Below are 17,406 nucleotides of genomic sequence, written 5' to 3'. Positions count from 1 at the left end.
AACCAGGACTAAGATTTCCTCACACCAGGGAGTAGCAGTAAAATTGTGTGGACAGCTTTGCCAGGGATGCTCATTTTAAAGGTCTCCAAATGAGTAAGTAAGTGTTCTTGTATAGTGAGAAGGCAAAGCCATAGAGAATTGAGAGAAAGCTAAAAGGGCTAAGGAATTTTGGCAAGAAGATAATAGGTGAATTCAAGAAAAGGACACTTCAAAATCAATGAACCACTAATAATGGTGAATATAAAGTTAATGTTATTAGGCGAGTCCCCCCCAAATAAATTCATAACAATTAGTGGATGAGTCTTCAGTTTTATTACAAAAGTGGTGATCAGTTTGATCAAAATGAAAGCTTGCTCACAAGTTTTACATGAATATTCTAAATACAAAGTCTCCTGAAACAACATACTTCTGATATGATTTTCATTTTTTTTAAAGGGATGCAAACATTCCATATTCTCATTTATAATCTCTACTCCAAGACATAGTGTTTTAATAGTATATCTTTTCTGGAGTTAGATCCACATTCACAAGGATAACCGAAACAGACAAAACCTTGTCGGCAAAGGTTAAAAATCCATTTTTTGTTTTACACAAGAGGTAAATCCTTAATAACCAGCCCTTATGTGTTTTCAGCATCTTGTACTACAATGACATGATTTGCAGTCAGTTTTTTTTTTCCTACCCTTAAGGCTACAAAACTCTGTTGCAAATGCATTGCAAAAGAATTCTAGACCGCTTAATGCAAAAATCAAAAAAATAGTTCTCCAATAAAAAGTAAATTTTTATAAATGGTAGGAAACAGTATCTGTGGTAAGCTACTAAGTGACATTTTCCCCTATTACTAAACAAATCATGTTACACAGAAACAGGGAAGACAAGTTATCAAATATGACAAGCTTATGCTATGTTTACATCCCTCATTAAAAAAAAATAATTTCATACTTTTCACACACTCCATCTGATATTTACATTTTCCCATCAGGTTGGAGGAGGAGGATAATACTGTCCATAATTCCAAGGATTCTGATAATTGTACTGAAAGGAAGGAAGCAAACATGTTAGCATACTAGAACTATGGCTGAGTTCCATATATAAACATATCCTTAAAGCTGGTATCTTTAATAGGCATGTGTTCAATGCTGAAATTCCACGACCTAACCACAAATACTGTATTAATCTAGAACAGAAGGAAAGCATTTTTTTAAGACTATCCTGACACATGCTTCTAATAACATCTATGAACAAAAAATTCAATTATGATAATGTGAACTCACTTGATACCAGGCACTATAATTATATGCAGCTTGATTTGCCTGTAAATCACCATCAATCATCTGTGTAGATGATGAAGTTGTATCTTCTGTGTGTGCTTTCTTTTCCTCTGGTTCTTCTGATCTAAATAAAAGATCAAAATGGAAACTTTGAAAACTACCGATAAGTACTTTAACAAATGGATCAATGTCACCTGTGTACATTTGTGTTACTGAAGTTCTCAACCACTCAGCTTTATGTGATTTTTTGAAATCATGACAATAAATTACATAACATAAAAGTAACATTTTAAAATATTTGTCTTTAAAGGCATTTCCACAATGAAATACCTTTTAAGCATCCCTTCCTGATTCAGCATAAGTTACATACCCATTTTCTGCTTTCCTTTTTAAAGAATCCTGTTCTTTTAGGAGTGTTTGATGTTCATCATAGGCATTCAGAAGCCTGGAGAAGGAAAAAATCCTCTGTAATATACAAAACCACACTTAAATTCTTTAAATTGCTAAGTTATTTCCACTTAGGGAAACAAGTGTGTTGCAATGAACATCCTTTTTTAATGAGCCAGCAGAAAATCTGCCCCCAACGACCTTTCTGATCTATTTCCTTTGGGAAACCACAGCCCTGCACTTTCCTTCTCAGTCTGTGTGGTTCAAATGGGGCCTCAGGGATACAGTACTGGCCAATTACAGTAGTATATATACTGTACTGTAATGAGTTAAGAGGTGAGCATATGACCCAAACCAGGACGTTCAGTGAGTCCAAGGATTTTTGGCTGAGATACTGGAAAAGTGCCTGTTCTCTCTACTACAGTTAGCAAAAGCTGATGGGATGCTGGCCAAGAGCTACCTAGGTTTATCATCTCTAACACACAGAGAGAGCCCATGAGGCTATCTAAGACACAACTTAGACAACGACCCTGATGATGTGCTTTTGTCCAATGCAACCATGAGTCCTGACAGTTCTATACAGTAATTTGTATATTTTTGAGATCTACTTTAACAGTGCTTATTGAAGACACCTGCCACTAGTAAGGGATAAAGTGTATTTAAACTTTGACCATGTGATAAACCAAATGAGAATATAAAACTACAGTGTAACTGGTATACTTCAATCATTGATTAAAAAGATAATTTTTAATAAGTAAAAAATTTTGGTGTGTTATATATGTCTCCCCTGGAAATAAGAACTTCAAAAACAATGTCACTTGAAGCCAAACTGACTTTAAAATCATTGTTTTGTTTTCCTTTTGCCATATTCTGAAATAGTTTTTATAAAGACAAAAATAGCATTATTTTTTAAAATAATTACAAGCCTGAACATATTTCTGCAGAAATGACCTTGATACTTCACATGCACGTAAACTTCCCTAGACAGACTACACATAGACACATGCAGTAATTACCAGTAATACTGGTCGCAAAATGTTCAAGGGGCTAGAAAACTGTTAATACCAGTAATCTCTGGTTGAGTGTTTACTCAACATCAAGCAGTTTAAGTGCACTAATTTCCTTAAGGCCTTGAACAACCAACAGGTTTGTGGGTTAGTTGATAAAAGACTATCTTCATGTGAGAAAACATGAAAACAGAAATATGCAAATACTAAGTGACAGAGCTGGGATTTAAGCCTAGATTTGTTTGACTTCAACATCAATTCTTACCAACTTATCACCTGCTACCTAAATTTCTATGTGGCTCATTTATTTTTTTCATATCATTCTCTTTGAATTTCAACTACAACAATCTTAGACCTGACAATCAGACCCTCCATAACTATATTTGCAATGGCCTAAATAGCATCTTTGTGTTGAGCCTCCAATTTGCCTGTTATTGCCAAATTAAAATAGGTCATTTAATCTCCATCAAAATTCCAATAGCTTCCTGCTGTCAACTGCGTACTACGTGTGCTCTCAACTCGGTCCAGCTTTCAGGGCACAGCACAACCAACACCACACTCAACCACATCAGAAAACCCTCCCATCCAGCAGACATTACTTCCATATGAACTTTAACTTGCTTACACCATTTTATCCTCTCCTTAGCTTATCAGAATCCAGTGGTAACTAAACAAAGCCCCGCCTCTATGAAGTATGACAGATCCAGTCTGACCCCCAAAGATCAGAGTCTTCATAACAGTTATATGCCACCTCATGCACTTAGATATTTCCTCTGATCACCACAGCATCCAACTAGACTAAAAGCTAGAGTTATATATCCCATTTCTCTTGTATACTTTATTCATTGCAAAACAAACAGAAGACACTAACTATATAGCACATGAGGTGGTTAAGAGCGTAGACTCAAATAGGTTCTAATCCCAGTTGCTAAGTGACCCTGGAAAAACTGCCTAATCTCTCTTTAAGCCGTTCTTCATCTATTAAAAGAACAGGACTTATACTCCTCATTAAACTGTTAGGTATTTTACATTAGACAATTCATATAAAACAGTAAGATGCCAAGCATATATATACAACTGTATTAAAATGTAACTCATGTTAAATGTTTTTTTAGTTTAAATAAAATTTTACTCAACCATCAAAAATGCACACAAATATAAACACAAGTAATTCTCATTATGAACAGCTGTTTCAATAGAAATCACTCAGTTAAAATAGAGAAGGCACATGCTTAACAAGCACTAGGATATTTCCTTACTAGAATCAGGTTAAGACTGGAATGGCAGCAATGCTCTATTCAATATTTCTACCCTTCTGTTTTGCAAATTTAAATCTTAAACGTTTCCTTTCCCCAAATCCCCAAGAGTGAACCCACTTACCACCCTCAGTTTCAGCCTTTTACAGTGCACAAGGATGAGGCCATTAAGTGTGACCTGCGGAACCACATCCATCCTCTTCTGCAGTCAGATAAAACAGCATTCCTATTCCAGATTAACCCCACCCATTTTTCCAGGCCTATGTACTAAATGTTTCTGTTCAGGGTTCAACCCTTGACCCATTTCCTTTTTCATGGGATTGCTATTTCCTGCCTTCTCTCATCTATTCATGGTTTCTAATCATGCTAAAATTTTGAAAACACTTCTGAAGGAAAGACAAACCATATGGCCTCCCGTTAAAGCACATAAGACCTTTACAGAAGTGAATCTACCCAGACATGTATCTAAGGAAAAATAACCTAGGCAAATATTTTTTAACTTAACAATGTATTCATTTGTAATGATCATCAAATTCCCATCCAAAATTATCAATGCTCATTTACTATTCAAATAGATAATATATAATTAAGATCTTACTTATTAACATCTGAACCAAAATCTTCAAGAAATTCCACTTTTCTCTGAGAAAATGTGATTCTCATTTTAATAGGTAATGAACCATGCACAGCTTTGTCAAAACAATTCAGGATATTTTCTTCATTTTGTTTGAGGTCACCACTATATTCCATTTCAAGTAAATTGAGGTATAACTTTGTGTTCTCCTGTGTAAAAAGCAGTATCAGTTAATATTTCTAAGATATTTTGGTTAGACGACAGATAATTAAAATGCCTTACATTTTGTGTCTCAATTTGAAAAATTCAAAATTAGAAACTGCTGTATTAAAATGTAACTCATGTTAAACGTTTCAGCATACATCTAAACAGGTGAAAAAATGAATTGGCGCATTCACAGGTAGTGACAACATCCTAGTATCTCCCAAACAATGCAAATCGTTAAATGCCAATAAATTAAAACTGTATCCTATCTTAGGTATAACGTGGCTTCACCTACCCTGACAAATATAAAGTAAAACAAAAAAATATGATCTCTACAGCTCCCACTAATTTTTATCTTTACAACCGTAGATAATCATCGAAACTGCAGCTGGAAGCAAAGAGCTATAAATAAATCGGTGTCTTAAACAGACCTGGCATTAGCTGAAAATCTAAAAAAGGAGAAATTTCCCATACATTGCCTTTTATTGGTGGACACATAAAGGGAAATACTCAGGAAAAGGAGGATCATTTCACTGCTCCATCGGCTACAACATAGGCAGCTGCATGCTTTCGTTTGTAAGGTGTTTTCCCAGGCCCTCCACCTATCACTAAGTTTGTTGTTAAATTTCTAAATATGAGGAAAATAGAAAATGTCACAATGCATGCAACATTTTTTAATCTAATCATCTTCATTTTCTCAACATTTTAATTCATAATTGAAAATTTTAAAAAAGAATGGCAACATCAGTTTAGAGGGACTGTTGTCTTCATTTAGTAACAAGACATTACATACAGACTGAATCTTTCATCATAGTTGCCAAAATGAAAAAAAATAACCATTTTTGTTAATGGAACATAGTCTAAAAAACATAAATACATACTTTGTCTCGTTCAATTGCTTCCAAAAGCACCTTTCTTGATTTTGGAAGGTTTTTTTGTATTTTGAAAAGATGTCGGGCTAGTTTGATAGCATAAAACGATGACTCGTTATTTGATTTGGCATTCTTAATGGCGTCCTGAAGCAAATGTTCAGCTTCTTCCATATTTCCATGCCGTCGTTCTAAACTTACTCTTCTCAAACGAACCATTGCCAATCCTAGAACACATTCTTCAAACGTTCGCAAGATATTCCTGGCTTCATTAATATTACCTGGAAACAGAAATTAAACGTTTATGCTTTTGTTTAAATTTCTGAAATATCCTTTAGCCAGGTATTTGCAGATACCCCACGGACTAAATCCAGCCCTCTGCCTGTTTTTATTTAAAAAACAAGAAGAGAAAACAGCCATGCTCATTTGTTTATGTGTTGGCTATGGCTGCTTTTGGGCTACAATGGCAGAGCTGTTAGGAAAGAGACCATTTATGTGGCCTGCAAAGTCTAAAATACTTACTATCTGGTCCTTTACAGAAAAAGTTTACCAACCTCTACTTATATCATCTCTCAAGACTCAATTCCTATAACTTTATCCTGAAGTAACTTAAAATCCCAAAAATATCAACTGCATTTCCTCCTCCTTACCCTGCTGTTCCTCAAAAGCTGCCCACAGCATGTGCACCATGGGTTTCTTTGGGAGATGAATAGTGCAAGCTCTGCTGAAGACATGCCTCACTCCTTCAGTGCTATGGTTTTCCATGTACTTGGCATACTACATACAGAAACAGAGGAAATACTGAATAATTTACAGTTGACCCAGCATCAAATATGTGACAGAACGATAAAATTCTATTTTTAAACCCATTCAGCACCTTTATTGAACCACTAGACTAGTTTCTGTAAGGAAGGACGAAGAGAGGCAACGAGGTTGGCATATGCAGCAGTCAAATCTGGTTGCAAGCAGACCATCTCCTAATGCAACAGATATAGTTATATGAACAACATTCAACAGAAGTACAAAAAAGGTTAGTCACTAGATCAATGTTTATAATATATTCAAGTTTCAGAGCCTCTAATTTTCTTACCTTAATCCAAAACTCCTCATAGAGGGCACATGATATGACGCATCTTTCAAAGAGAACCACAACTCGTTCATGAGTCCCATTTTCAATTTCAAATTCTAAGTATTCCTTCCAGTTTTTCAGTTGTGCCTTTTCCAATGGTTTCACATGAAAATAAGGTCTTTTAATCTGTAATAAAAGCGTGACATAGCAATGAAAGTAAACCAATACCAACACCAAAATACACGACTACAGTAACAATACAAATTAACTATAAATATAATTATAGATAATAAACCAAAATTTTAATCACTGTATTTCATGATAAAAACCTTTTTAAATTAAAATAGCTTAAATTCCTTAGACTTTACAAATTGAAGAAATAAAATTTATTTTCCACTCATTTTAACAGAACTACACAATTTTTTTATGTTCAGGAAATTTTATCTTTGTTGAGTATTTTAAAATTGAACAATGAGGACCTGCCCAGTGGCACAGTGGTTAAGTTCACGTGCTCAGCTTGGGTGGCCTGGGTTCACAGGTTCAGATCCCGGGCATGGACCTATGCACCACTTGTCAGCCATGCTGTGGTGGAAGACTGGCACAGATCTTAGCTCAGGGCTAATCTTCCTCAAGCAAAAAAGATAGGAAGATTGGAAACAGCTCAGGGTAAGTTGTCTTCAGCAAAAAAAAGAGGTTCAGATTAAACACATTTTGCAATTCACGTAAGTCAAATTCAGTAAGATTCTAAAATTGATAATGGAAAATTAAGCATGGTAGCAATATGTGGGACGTACATCCTAAGTTATTACTTAAATAAGCAAAAATAAAGAAAAAGTAACAGTACAGACATTACTCAAAACTGAAAGAAAAATACATTATTCCTATCTTTATTTTGAAGCCTATTACAAAACAAAGACACTTACACCTTCTTCAAATGTCCACCTTTTACTAACTTCATGCTCATTATAATTAAACATTTCTTGATGGATTTCAATGATTCTATGTCTCATGTTTTCTATTTCAGTAATTAGCTTAGGAAGAAAAAGAAAAAAAATTACACAAGTTATATACTACAATTCTAAATATCACTGCTTACAATTTATTATCCCCACATATTTTAGTCTTAGAATAGCGGTGGATTTTAAATTGTTAGCAATTATGTGCAGAGTACAATTAACAATACTAAAATTTATAACAGAATTTCCTAATAAACCACTTTCTCATGTTTTAATAGGGCTAGTAGATGACAACCTAGGCAAACTATTCCTTGTAAGCTATTTCCAGGTGGGTCATAGTAATATAGATTCTCTACCTTAAATCTATATTTAAACCATACGGGCTAAGAATTCCCACTTCCCTTAATTAGAAATTAATTTTATGCAAGCTACACGTTGTACCACACTGCAGAAAGGGGTATACAGCCTAGTTTCTCATGCACTGAAGGATTTTTAGTAAGTCCGGTTACCTTTGCTGGATCAGTTATGTCTTCAATTCCCGACGGCAGGTCATCACCAGGAGGACCATCATCTCCACTATGTCCATTTACAGAAGCTAACTCCCTTCGCAGCTGAATAAACTGTTCACCAGTTAGAAGATCTCTAGGCAAGTTATTCTGTACATGTTCTTTAAATCTAAAGGAAGACAATAAAAATACATGCTCTATATATGTACCATAATTTTAAATCCCGTTAGATTCCTACTACACCGTACTCTTTCAAAAAACCTCTGATTTACAGAAACCAAAACATCACACCCTTTATCCTTCCTTTCTGTAGTAAAAACCTGCCACTTGATAAAGAGTCTACAGATACCTTCATTGCCTTCCTGCCTCTGCAATGGAATGGCAAAGGCAAGAACAGACATAAATTCAAATCCTAGTTTTGCCCATTATTATTTATTTCATTTAAGGAAACTTTTTCCCTTCTCTAAATTTTGGTTTTCTCATCTGTAAAATGAGACAACCAACTTGCAAAGTTACTGTAAAATTAAATACAGTAATCTGTATTTAAATTATAAATGATTGACAGATGTCTGCAGTTCCTTCCCCACCTTCCAGTTACTCTTGAATCCATGTGTCTGTGCCAAACACTCCAATGAAACTGCCCTAATCAAATCACCAAGTACTTCTTCTGTGCAAAATTAAATGGACACTTGTTTCATACTACAGCCCCTATCCTAATGATGTCTTCAGTACTTAAAGCTGTTGACTACGCCTTCCTTTTAGAACCTTCTTCCTTTCTTGGCTCTGAGTTACCTCCTTCTTGATTTTCCTCCAAGTCTCTGATTCCTTGATCTCCTCTGAGGTTTCCTCTTTCTACATGCCCCTAAATCCTAAATGCTAGTATTCCCAAGGATTCCACTCTGCATTTTGCTCTCATCAATTTTTATATACTTTCTGGCCAACCTTATTAATACAATTGCTTGAAATAATCATATGATGATGACTCTCAAAACTATAACTCAAGCCCAAACCTTTCTCCTAAATTCCAGATAGTATATCCAGTTGCCAACAGTCAGCACAAATATAGATTCATTTTAAGCAAAGAGCATTTTGAAAAAATGTCATTTCATTTTATACATATACACTAATTTATATATATATATACAAATTTTAATCAAAATTTAATCAAAAAGTTGAGCTAAAATATCTGCACTATCTCAATTTGGAACCTTTTAGACAACATATCTTCAATTATATGTCATCTTCATCCACAAATCAACACCCTCAGCATTTCTAATCTTGACTAATGGCACTGTCAGCTACTAAGTTTCCCCATCTCTTCGACCTAGCTTATCACTCACATTCCACTGGATACTGGGTCCTATTGCTTCTTCCTTCTACATACATCTTCATGCCCTCCTCATGCTTCACCTGGATAAACATAAACTTCTCTCCCATACTCTAGTCTCCTAACTCCCATCCCCAACCCAATACTGCCATCAAACAGCAAACTCAATGGGGTCAGCCCCATGGCCAAGTGGTTTAAGTTCACGTGCTCTGCAGCCCAGGGTTTTGCTGGTTCGAATACTGGGCGCAGACATGGCACCACTCATCAAGCCATGCTCAGGTGGCGTCCCACATGCCACAACTCCACAACTAAAAATACACAACTATGTACTAGGGGGCTTTGGGACAAAAAGGAAAAATACAATCTTTAAAAAAGAAAAAAGCCTACACAAAAAACAAAATAGTAAACATGATCATATCCCCCTCTTGCCAAAATCACTTCATACGTTTACCATGCATTCAGGCTAAAATCCAATCCCTTAGATAAAGTCTTTCATTTTCTGACCCAGCCTTTGACCCAGACCTACCTCTTCAATCTAATTATTAGACATAGTTGTATATGTACCATATGCCCCAACCTTATGGACTTTTCCCCAAGTTTCTTATAATTTACTTAAGCTATTGACACCTGGATTTTATGGATTTTAAGACTTTCACAAATGTGTGTAAGTAACACTGGAAACAAATTTAAATTTTGCAAAATTAATGGATACAGAGGCTACCTTGACCCATTTCATCACTGGGAGGGAAAAAATAGACATTGACTTATCAAAAAAAAATTAAAATGAGGAAGTAATTCTCAAATCTGCAGTATAAAAATGAACAGATTCAATAGTCAGATGAATATTAAAGCTCAAAATTGTTAAGATACATACAAGAAACTTGAAACATGGTAAAACTGAAAAATGACAGCATAAATTTAAAATAATTGCTACATTATATAAAAACGTCTTTCAAATGGTGATTAACCATGCATAATACTAAGTAATTTTTCATCAGCTTTTTCTACTATAAAGCTAATTTTTTTCATAAAGAATGGCTGAGGGTTAAGTTCAGCGTGCTCTACTGTGGCTGCCGGGTTCAGTTCCTGGGCATGGACCTACACCAGTTGGCGGCCATGCTGTGGCAGCAACCCACATCCAAAAGAGGGGAAGACCAGCAATAGATATTAGCTCAGAGTCAATCCTCCTCAGCAAAAAAAAACAAAGAAAGAATGGCTGAGGATCTGATATATACTGAGCCCTATTTCTATGTATTAAAGGATAAAAAAGAATTAATAAGCCTCAAACCGAGAGACATGTAGAGGATACAGGAGACATATATTGAAAGTAGTGTTATTAATGCTAAGCTAAATGTAAATAAATGTAGGTAGAGTGCTGGCAAAAATGACAGAACAGATACTTTATTTAGGTGAACTGGACATTAAGCTGTATGGTCTTGAAGAATACGAGTTCATCAGACAGATGGGAAGTGGACAATGTATTACAGTCATAAACGAATAAAACAACACTGCCCTTTGGAAATCTGTCAGAACTTAGGTGTCTGGAACTGAGGAACTCCCAGGGACTGGGCCTGAGAAGCTGGATCACATCATGAAGTCCTCATGCTAAGGAGGATTTTAAATTAGGCATTTTCTCAGAGATCATGTTCAGTGTATATCCAATATACAAACCTACACAATAGAAACATTTCTATTACAGCACTTAGAAAAGAATATTTTTTTAACACATGCTTCCTCCTCTGCACTTCTGAGCAACTTGAGGGCCAAGACCATTCACACATAGCTTCTTTGGCCCTTAATTCCTACAACTTAAAGAGCATATCATCTGCTCCATAGCAAGTGCTAATAACTTTAAGTAGGGAGGGCGGATTAGACAACAGAAAACATTTCAGTGGTTCTCAAAGCAGTTAGTCATATGAATTAGTTTATTTATATAAACTACAAGCTTTATTTACACAAACACTATTTGTGAGTTTGTTATACACTGATAAGGAAAGTGGTTCTCAAAATACTAAGTGAAAAAGAGTAGATTATAGAGCACTATGTGTAATGCAATCCACTAATTTCTATTATAAGCATATATGCAAATTTAAAAGGCTGGTGCAATATTCATTAAAAAAAAAAAAGACTTGGAGTACACTGTACCAAGAACTCTGGGACCACACTGTCTAGGTTCCAGTCAGTTTCCTAGTGTTTCCACACTCTGTGACCTCATGCAAGTATTTAATCTTTCTGTGCCACTCCTCCCATAAAATGAGGATAATAATAGTACCTCTACGTCACTGGCTTCTTGGGAGGATTAAATGAGTTATGAGGCAGTCGGAACAGTGTCTGGTATATGGTAATGCTACCTAAGTGTTAGCCATATTATTTCTATTAGCAACAGTAAAGTTCTTACAATCAAAGATTTTACCTATACTTCAGATCCTAGAAGAAGTGGTTTATGAAAAGGCACCCTCTGTCCCATGAGGCTTTTTAAAACCCTTGTAATCATTCATTCAACAAATATTCACCAAGTATTTCCATATGCCACACCTTGTATCAATAATGTCTTTCAGCAAGCGTCTCCCTGGATACCTGCCCACCTCCTTTATGCTGTAAAAACAGGGACCATATGTTCAGATCTGCATGCTTCCTACTTCTAACCTGGGTCTGCATAAGTCCCTCTGTCTTTAGCAAACTGATTCCAGCACTATTCAGATGTTTCCTAAAGTCTTCTAATTTAAGTAAAGAAAAACTTAGAAAATCACTTACTTAACTTAAAAAATACCTGTTTACAAGCTCTAACACAAAACTACTTATAAAAATTATGACCAAAAAAAGAAAACATGGCAGTTAAAAAAAAAGCATGGGGCCGGCTCCATGGCCGAGTGGTTAAGTTCGCACACTCCACTGCGGCGGCCCAGGGTTCGGATCCTGGGCGTGGACATGGTACTGCTCGTCAGGCCACGTTGAGGTGGTGTCCCATATCCCACAACTAGAAGGACCTGCAACTAAGATATACAACTGTGTATGGGGGGGTTTGGGGAGATAAAGCAGGAAAAAAAAAAAAGGCAAATATTTATCAACATAGTCCTCATACTTCCTTGTTCACAAACTTTCTGAGTCCATATCAGTGGGATACTTTGAATACATCAGAAAACAGAACACTGAAATCATGGTACACAGAATTAGTTGTTTTAACAGTACTGATTAAAATGAAATGATACTGATCATACCAAAATCATAGTGGAAAACTGAAATGATTTTTGATTGATTGAATACAGACAGGACTTACTACATAAAACACATCCTTTGCTGCTTTGGATATAAGGTGTTATATGAATCACACTTAGTAATCCATTAAATTTTAAATAAGCATCTATTATGTGTCAAGTACTGTGTTAATTTAGTATGACAAAGAATAATTAGACTTCAATTCTATTTTCTCATTCCTTCACTACTATGGAATACTTCAGACAAAAAAGACAGGATTCCTGTTGTTTCCTAGAAAATGGGTAGGGGAGAAACTTCTGCCTAAAAGGAGTAAAATTCCTAAACATTACATAAGATATATGGAAAAATGTCAGAATTAAAAAGTGTAATAATTGTGATTACTGAGCAAGAAAATTTATTTCTCTATGCATCTAGTAGAATCTTACACGAATACTAAGAATTAATTACCTGAGTAATTAAAGATATTTTAATGATAATTTTTCCACCTACCTCTGAAAATGATGACTATAAAGCTGTGTTGGAATTCCAAGAATACGATCATATATTGCTGTAACTTCTCTCAGGTTTCCCTGTTCATTTTCCCAATTTATATACATTTCCCACAGTCTGTCAGATCGGAAATCTGTTCCTGCAGCCAGAACAGCATGCTCAAAAGTTCTGAAAAGTTAAATGAGTCTTAAGTTATCTTTGCAAGATAAAATCACTTTTAAAATATCATTTCTAAATTTTAGAAGATAATGCTAAATTTGAAATTATATTCAACTACTTCACATACAAGCAGAGATTAAAAGGCAGAAGGAATAATAGAAAAGTATACAAAAGCTGCTTTAAAAAAGAGTGAGAAAATATAAAGGGAACAGATAAATGTACTTTTATGTAACTTTACCTTATATAAAATTACAATGCAAAACCTACACATTGCAAACACATAGTAGACACTTAAATATTTGTTAAACTTGAAATGTTTGTTGAATAGATTCATTTAGGGCAGCAGAGAAAAAGACAAATTTTATGTCAATCCAAGGAATAGTTTTCCAGGAAAAATAACTCTCCAACCAGAGATCCAGCTGCCTGGTAAAGTAATAAGAGGTATACGTACATTCTGAAACTCACAGAATTCTCTGATTCTAAAATTCCCACAACTACAGTTTACTACGAAAACGTGTATTTTAAAATACCTAGTTCATTTCAAGAGATTTCTGTAAGCAATTTAAACACTGGATTTGATATCCTCATAGGGTAAAACTTTTAGGTATGTAATTTCAAAATAGGTATCTTAGAATCAAGAGAGATTTTTAAGTGTAAAACTATAATACCTAAATTAATCTACAACTTTTAACACAATCCCAATCAAAGCTCTAACAAATTTTGGGTGGAACAGGAATAACAAATTCTAACATTCATCTGGCATACAGAAACGCAAAATATTTTTGCAAAAGGACAATGCAGCAGGCATTTTGCTGAAAGATATCAAAATAAACTAGGAAGCTTCAGTAATTAAAAGTATGGCACGCAGACCAGCGCCAGTGGCCTAGTGGTTAAGTGCAGCATGTTCCACTTCAGCAGACCGGGTTTAGTTCCCAGGTACAGACCTACACCACTCATCTGTCAGTGGCCATGCTGTGGTGGCAGCTCACATACAAAAAGAGGAAGACTGGCAAGAGATGTTAGCTCGGGGCAAATCTTCCTCAGCAAAAAGAAAAAGTATGGTACTGCTCTACCAACAGAAAAATGAATCAAAACAACAGTTCCCAAGGGGCTGCCCTGTGGCCAAGTGGTTAAGTTTGCGTGCTCTGCTTCGGATCCTGGGCGCAGACCTAGCACCGCTCATCAAGCCATGCTGAGGAAGCGTCCCACACAGCACAGCCAAAAGGACCTACAGCTAGAATATACAACTATGTACTGGGGGGCTTTGGGGAGAAAAAGAAGAAGAAGGAAAAAAAAAAGAAGACTGGCAACACATGTTAGCTCAGGTGCCAATCTTTAAAAAAGAGAACGGTTCCCAAGAAAACCAAAGATCAATGTATATGTGAGAATTAGTATATGAGAAAGAAGGTGTTTTAAATCAACACAGAATAGCCAGCCTATTCAATTAATGGACAGAAACAAAAGGTTAATCTCCATCTCACAAAAGATACAAATTAAATGCCAGATGAATGAATCACCAAAATAACTATTAAAAAAAATTAGAAGAACACAGAAGATGTATATATTCTTGGCAAGACAGGCACAAAACTCAGAAACCAATAAAAGATTGAAAATTGAACCACATTAAGGAAAAGAAAGTTCTACATGACAAAATGACACCCTAAACAAAGTTAAAAGATGTGCCCAAACTGGAGGAAATGCTTAGTATGTAAAGGATTAAGAGTGTGCGCACATGTACATACGCACATGTGTGTGTCTGTGTGTGAGGCTTTCAAGAGAGTAAAACACACGTCACCATCCCTGCAGAACCCCAAAGTGACTCGGGAAATCAATGCACCCGACAATAAGAAAAGTGGGGGGACATGGGAGAGGAAGGATGGTAAGAAGCTGATGCACTAAAGAAAGAATGTTTATAAGAAGGTCTGCTTAATAAATGGGAAGAGAACTTAAACCTCCTTTCCTGCCCAGATATGGGATTTCAGATGCTAGGTTTATATTCCCTCGACAGATCAGATGATCCTTCTCTGAAGAAACTGCCTGGCACAGGAATAAGATATTAGGAGACCAGTACTGAGAGGGTCCCCCAACAAAAACCTGGGTAGCTACCTGATCACCCTGCTGTGAAGCCCTCCAGGCCAACTAACAACGCCCCTACACAAAGCACACGGGGCTTCCATTCAGTTTATTAATCTCTAACCTTTAAGATAGGCAGAAACCCAGAGATGAGACATGTCAGAGATGAAAATAAGTAAACCCAAAAAATATAGAGGAAATAGTGCTGGGAGCAGAGGAAAACTTCAGCTATCCTTAATACCCTCAAGAAATAATAAAAAGATACATAGCAAGAAGAGGAGGCTATAAGAAAGGGAATATTTGAAGAACAAGAAAGATTCTTGGATATTAAAAATTTGATGGCAGAGGGGGCCGACCCAGTAGCACTGCGGTTAAGTTTGCACGTTCCACTTTGGCAGCCCAGGGTTCACTGGTTTGGATCCCAGAGGGGACATGGCATCGCTTGGCAAGCCATGCTGTAGTAGGCGTGCCACATACAAAGTAGAGGAAGATGGGCATGGATGTTAGCTCAGGGCCAGTCTTCCTCAGCAAAAAGAGGAGGATTGGAGGCAGCTGTTAGCTCAGGGCTAATCTTCCTCAAAAAATAAATAAATAAATAAATAAAAATAAAAATCTGACGGCAGATACTAAAAATTCAATACAAGGGTCCAGGAAACACCTCAAAAAGTTGAATAAAGTCTAACAAATGAAAAAGAGGGAGGAGATAAGAAAATTAAATGATTAAAACAGGAGGTCCAATATTCAACTATTACAAATAATAGACAAAATCAAGGGAAAGAAATTACCAAAATAAGAATATACACAGGAATAATATTTCTAAGAATAGAAGGACATGAGCATCCCAAATTGAAAAGGCCCACTAAGTAGACAAAATGAATTAGAAAAAGAAAACTCACACCAAAGCATGTCATTATAAAATTACATTTACAACAAAGATAAAGAGAACATTTTATAAGCTTCCATGAGGAAAAAACAAGTCATATAAAGAGAATCCAGAAGAAGGGTAAACACTAGAAGCTGTAAGAGAACAAAGAGATGCCTTCAAAACCATAAGGAAAAATTATCTTGAACTCAAAATTCTATACCCCACCAGACCATCCATTGGGTGTTCCAGACATACAAGTAGTTAACAGTTTTTTCATCCCAAGCATCCCTTATCAGGAATCATAGGATGCATTCCTCTAAAAGGTAGGCATGAACCAAGAAAGAGTAGGATCTAATAAACTCTAACAAACAGAACTTGAAAACCAGGAAAGAGGTAAAGACATCTCCTAGAATCATGGAGATGAGGAAATCCCAAAACAACTGCTGTACAGCAGGAAAAAAATAGAGCAACCCATCCACATTACGGCAGACAGGGTTCCAGGAGGTATATTTCAAGAAGGGCAAAAGATGGAATTCACAGATTTCAAGACTATAATTCTCTTCTACAATTTTCAGATTAAGGAGAATAACATTAGCTATATACATTTTTTAAGCTTCAAAAATGACTTACATAGCATTTGTACATTGTGGAAAATACAAGAGTGAAAGCAGCTGTTGGAAGGCGTGTAAAATTTTAGATGTTCAAAGAAAACTAGGCAAATGGGAAAAAGGGAGGAGAAGAGGAAAGGGGTACTAACTCCAGGACAAACAAAAGGCTATGAAAGCTGTCCTGTAGCCATACTGGAAAGGCAAGGAATGGGGAGACAAGGTGCAAGTGAACTGTAATTCTCATCTACCATAAGAGAAACATGTCTTCAGCTAATAGAGAGAGAAAAACAGCAGCAGAGAGCTACTATTAGAAACATGCTGGAAAATACCAGAAGAAACAGCTAAAAATTTGCCAGGGGGTTGGGGGTGGGGGTGGACACTGCCTTTTTGTTACAAGCAATTTAACACTGACTTTTTAAACTATCTGCACTTACTTTGATAAAAATAAAAACCAAAGATACATTTAAAAAAAACTCCCATAATCATTAAGAAAAAGGCAATAAAAGAAGAATGAGCCAATGATATGAACAGGCAACGTAAAAATGGCTTATATAAGCACATGGAAAGATG

At 35.9% G+C, this 17,406-nt stretch overlaps 1 protein-coding gene and 1 non-coding gene across 7 annotated transcripts in view; both read right to left on the bottom strand.

Moving 5' to 3' along the window:
• Positions 1-289: 289 nt before the first annotated feature.
• PRPF39 (pre-mRNA processing factor 39) overlaps positions 290-17,406 on the bottom strand; it is a 37,774-nt gene continuing 20,657 nt past the window's right edge. For all 6 annotated transcript variants that reach the window (XM_044765571.2, XM_014835668.3, XM_070504300.1 and 3 more), the window contains 10 exons: positions 13,132-13,299; positions 8,103-8,268; positions 7,561-7,668; positions 6,659-6,823; positions 6,219-6,345; positions 5,581-5,849; positions 4,520-4,704; positions 1,642-1,716; positions 1,275-1,395; positions 290-1,035 (listed from right to left, as the gene is read on the bottom strand). In XM_044765571.2, the coding sequence (XP_044621506.1) occupies positions 979-1,035; positions 1,275-1,395; positions 1,642-1,716; positions 4,520-4,704; positions 5,581-5,849; positions 6,219-6,345; positions 6,659-6,823; positions 7,561-7,668; positions 8,103-8,268; positions 13,132-13,299 (1,441 nt within the window). In that variant the 3' untranslated portion in view covers positions 290-978. The remainder of the gene's footprint in view (positions 1,036-1,274; positions 1,396-1,641; positions 1,717-4,519; positions 4,705-5,580; positions 5,850-6,218; positions 6,346-6,658; positions 6,824-7,560; positions 7,669-8,102; positions 8,269-13,131; positions 13,300-17,406) is intronic.
• On the bottom strand, positions 5,436-5,519 carry LOC123283656 (small nucleolar RNA SNORD127). Its single transcript, XR_006524332.1, has one exon. It is a non-coding gene; the product is annotated as a small nucleolar RNA SNORD127 (small nucleolar RNA).

Source organism: Equus asinus, chromosome 2 (genome assembly GCF_041296235.1).
Source record: "Equus asinus isolate D_3611 breed Donkey chromosome 2, EquAss-T2T_v2, whole genome shotgun sequence".
In the NCBI taxonomy this organism is placed as follows: domain Eukaryota; kingdom Metazoa; phylum Chordata; class Mammalia; order Perissodactyla; family Equidae; genus Equus; species Equus asinus.
Note: the sequence above shows the minus strand (reverse complement) of the source record. Positions and strands in the feature narration are given on the sequence as shown.